Source organism: Amphimedon queenslandica, unplaced genomic scaffold (assembly GCF_000090795.2).
Source record: "Amphimedon queenslandica unplaced genomic scaffold, v1.1 AMPQUscaffold_13511, whole genome shotgun sequence".
NCBI lineage: Eukaryota > Metazoa > Porifera > Demospongiae > Haplosclerida > Niphatidae > Amphimedon > Amphimedon queenslandica.
This window is the reverse complement of record NW_003546253.1, coordinates 585,078-587,030: the sequence shown is the minus strand read 5'-3', so window position 1 is coordinate 587,030 and position 1,953 is coordinate 585,078. Positions and strand designations below refer to the sequence as shown.

At 35.6% G+C, this 1,953-nt stretch overlaps 1 protein-coding gene across 1 annotated transcript in view; it reads right to left on the bottom strand.

Moving 5' to 3' along the window:
• The window catches only part of LOC105316434 (deleted in malignant brain tumors 1 protein-like), a 9,120-nt gene that overhangs the window by 564 nt on the left and 6,603 nt on the right, over positions 1 to 1,953 (bottom strand). Inside the window, exons 14-19 of the mRNA XM_020004800.1 lie at positions 1,199 to 1,348; positions 977 to 1,144; positions 760 to 927; positions 552 to 704; positions 215 to 500; positions 20 to 128 (exon numbers count right to left, since the gene is read on the bottom strand). Of these exons, the coding sequence (XP_019860359.1) occupies positions 20 to 128; positions 215 to 500; positions 552 to 704; positions 760 to 927; positions 977 to 1,144; positions 1,199 to 1,348 (1,034 nt within the window). The remainder of the gene's footprint in view (positions 1 to 19; positions 129 to 214; positions 501 to 551; positions 705 to 759; positions 928 to 976; positions 1,145 to 1,198; positions 1,349 to 1,953) is intronic.

Below are 1,953 nucleotides of genomic sequence, written 5' to 3'. Positions count from 1 at the left end.
CATCATCGTCCTCATTAACCATCTCGTATCTTGCATCAACATTAGTCAGTTGTATTGATGGAAGGGGACGACTTGTGAGTCTCCTTTTCTTTCTAATGTCCCTCAATTTTGATCCTACAATGACACACCTGAAGAATAAAATTGTTACTTAAATAATATTTTCACTGGAAAAATAATAAAATAACAGAAATTGATAGTATCTAGATTAACATACATAACAATAAGCAACACCAATACAACAGCACCCAGGATACAAAATGCTATAAAATAAGGATCCTCAGATTTTGCAGCAGAATTCACTGTAGGTGTGGTCATGATGCAAGCAACAGCAGCTATTTCATCAGTTGTATCAGCTAATTGCTTTGCAACATTTAGTGGATATAATACTTTATCACAATCATCCAGTGAGGATTCTATTCCATTGCAAGTAACATTAGATAGAAATACAGCTCTTCTTTGATTATCATTTTGATTATCATAAGCAGAAACGTCAGGCCTACCTATATAAAAGAGAGAAAGAGTATAGGGTCACAATGGTTAAGTGCTCTTACTTTTATCATAACCAAGTTGACGGCAAATAACTAAAGAGTTATCATAAGTCCAACTCTCACCAGAGATAACTCCCCAAACATTATCAACACAAATTTGTACAACTCCTTCAAATTGATTATAGCCTGATAATCTAATGTCACCATTCCTGCATCCTATATAACATTTTAAGTAAACAAGAATACTAATATCCATACACTCAGTACTAACCATCAAGACAGAATGCCCCAGCAATCCTATCTCCAGTACAAGTAAAATTAACATAGTTAGTTTTAGCACATTCGTCAAGGCTAGTCTCCCAGCCACCACATTTTACGTTAGAGTACATAATTGGTCCAGTAGATACTCCAAATGTTGAGCCATAATATGCTTCAGGCTCTGTACGTAATGCAATACAGTATCAGTTTAAAGTGTGTATTATCAATACCTAGCTCTGAGAATCCTAATTGTTGACATGCAACATGAGCATCTGTTTTATCCCACCCATCATCACAGACGCTACCCCAAACTCCATCAACACACACCTCCAGTCTTCCTTCATTCTCGATCAGTCCATCAGTTATACGTACGGCACCTTCTTCACAGCCTGTTGGCTCTATGGTATGCCCAAATACAAATATATAACCTCCTACACAGCCATTCCTCTTACCATAACAAGTCAAACTAATCACTTCTTGGCATGTACATGATCCTTCATTAATGATACAGTCACTGATTGAATGTGTGGTGCCATTACAAGTTATGTTTTGTATTAAACTTTGATTGGTGGAATCATAAGCCACTTCACCAACAAGACCCCCTATTGAAGTATAATGGATGTAAATAGTATGTTACATAATTAGCATTCCTTCCCTTGGTTTACATGAATGCACCAGTGCACAATTGTTTATTTAAATTCAATTATAAACAAACAACACAATGTACTCGTGATAATTTTATAGTAGCAGAACTAGCTCATAACCCACAAAACATGCTAAGTGAGCTAAACAGCATGTTCATGCAATACAATGATACATGTACATGGCATTTGGAGTTACTTTGAAACATGTAAAAAATCCAATTTTAATCGAAACGAGCACAAACTTTCTACACAACATAAGTACATGTACATGCATCAGAAAGAATTGTAAAAAATGAGAATTTCTACTTTTCATTTTTGGCAATGATAGTACAGCCAAATTTTGGTGCAATTTTAAAAATCCATGGTCAAGATGTTGAGTGCATACAAATAAACTTACAAGAAGCTGTAGTGTATCCCAATTGATAGCAAGCCACTAAAGCCTCTTTATGTGTGAGTACACACAGCACTGACCAATGTCCTTTATAACAGTACTGTAGCATATTCTGTTGCCTTAGTCTAAATCTTCCTTCAGTACATTCGCTCCCTCTAGATAATGATACATC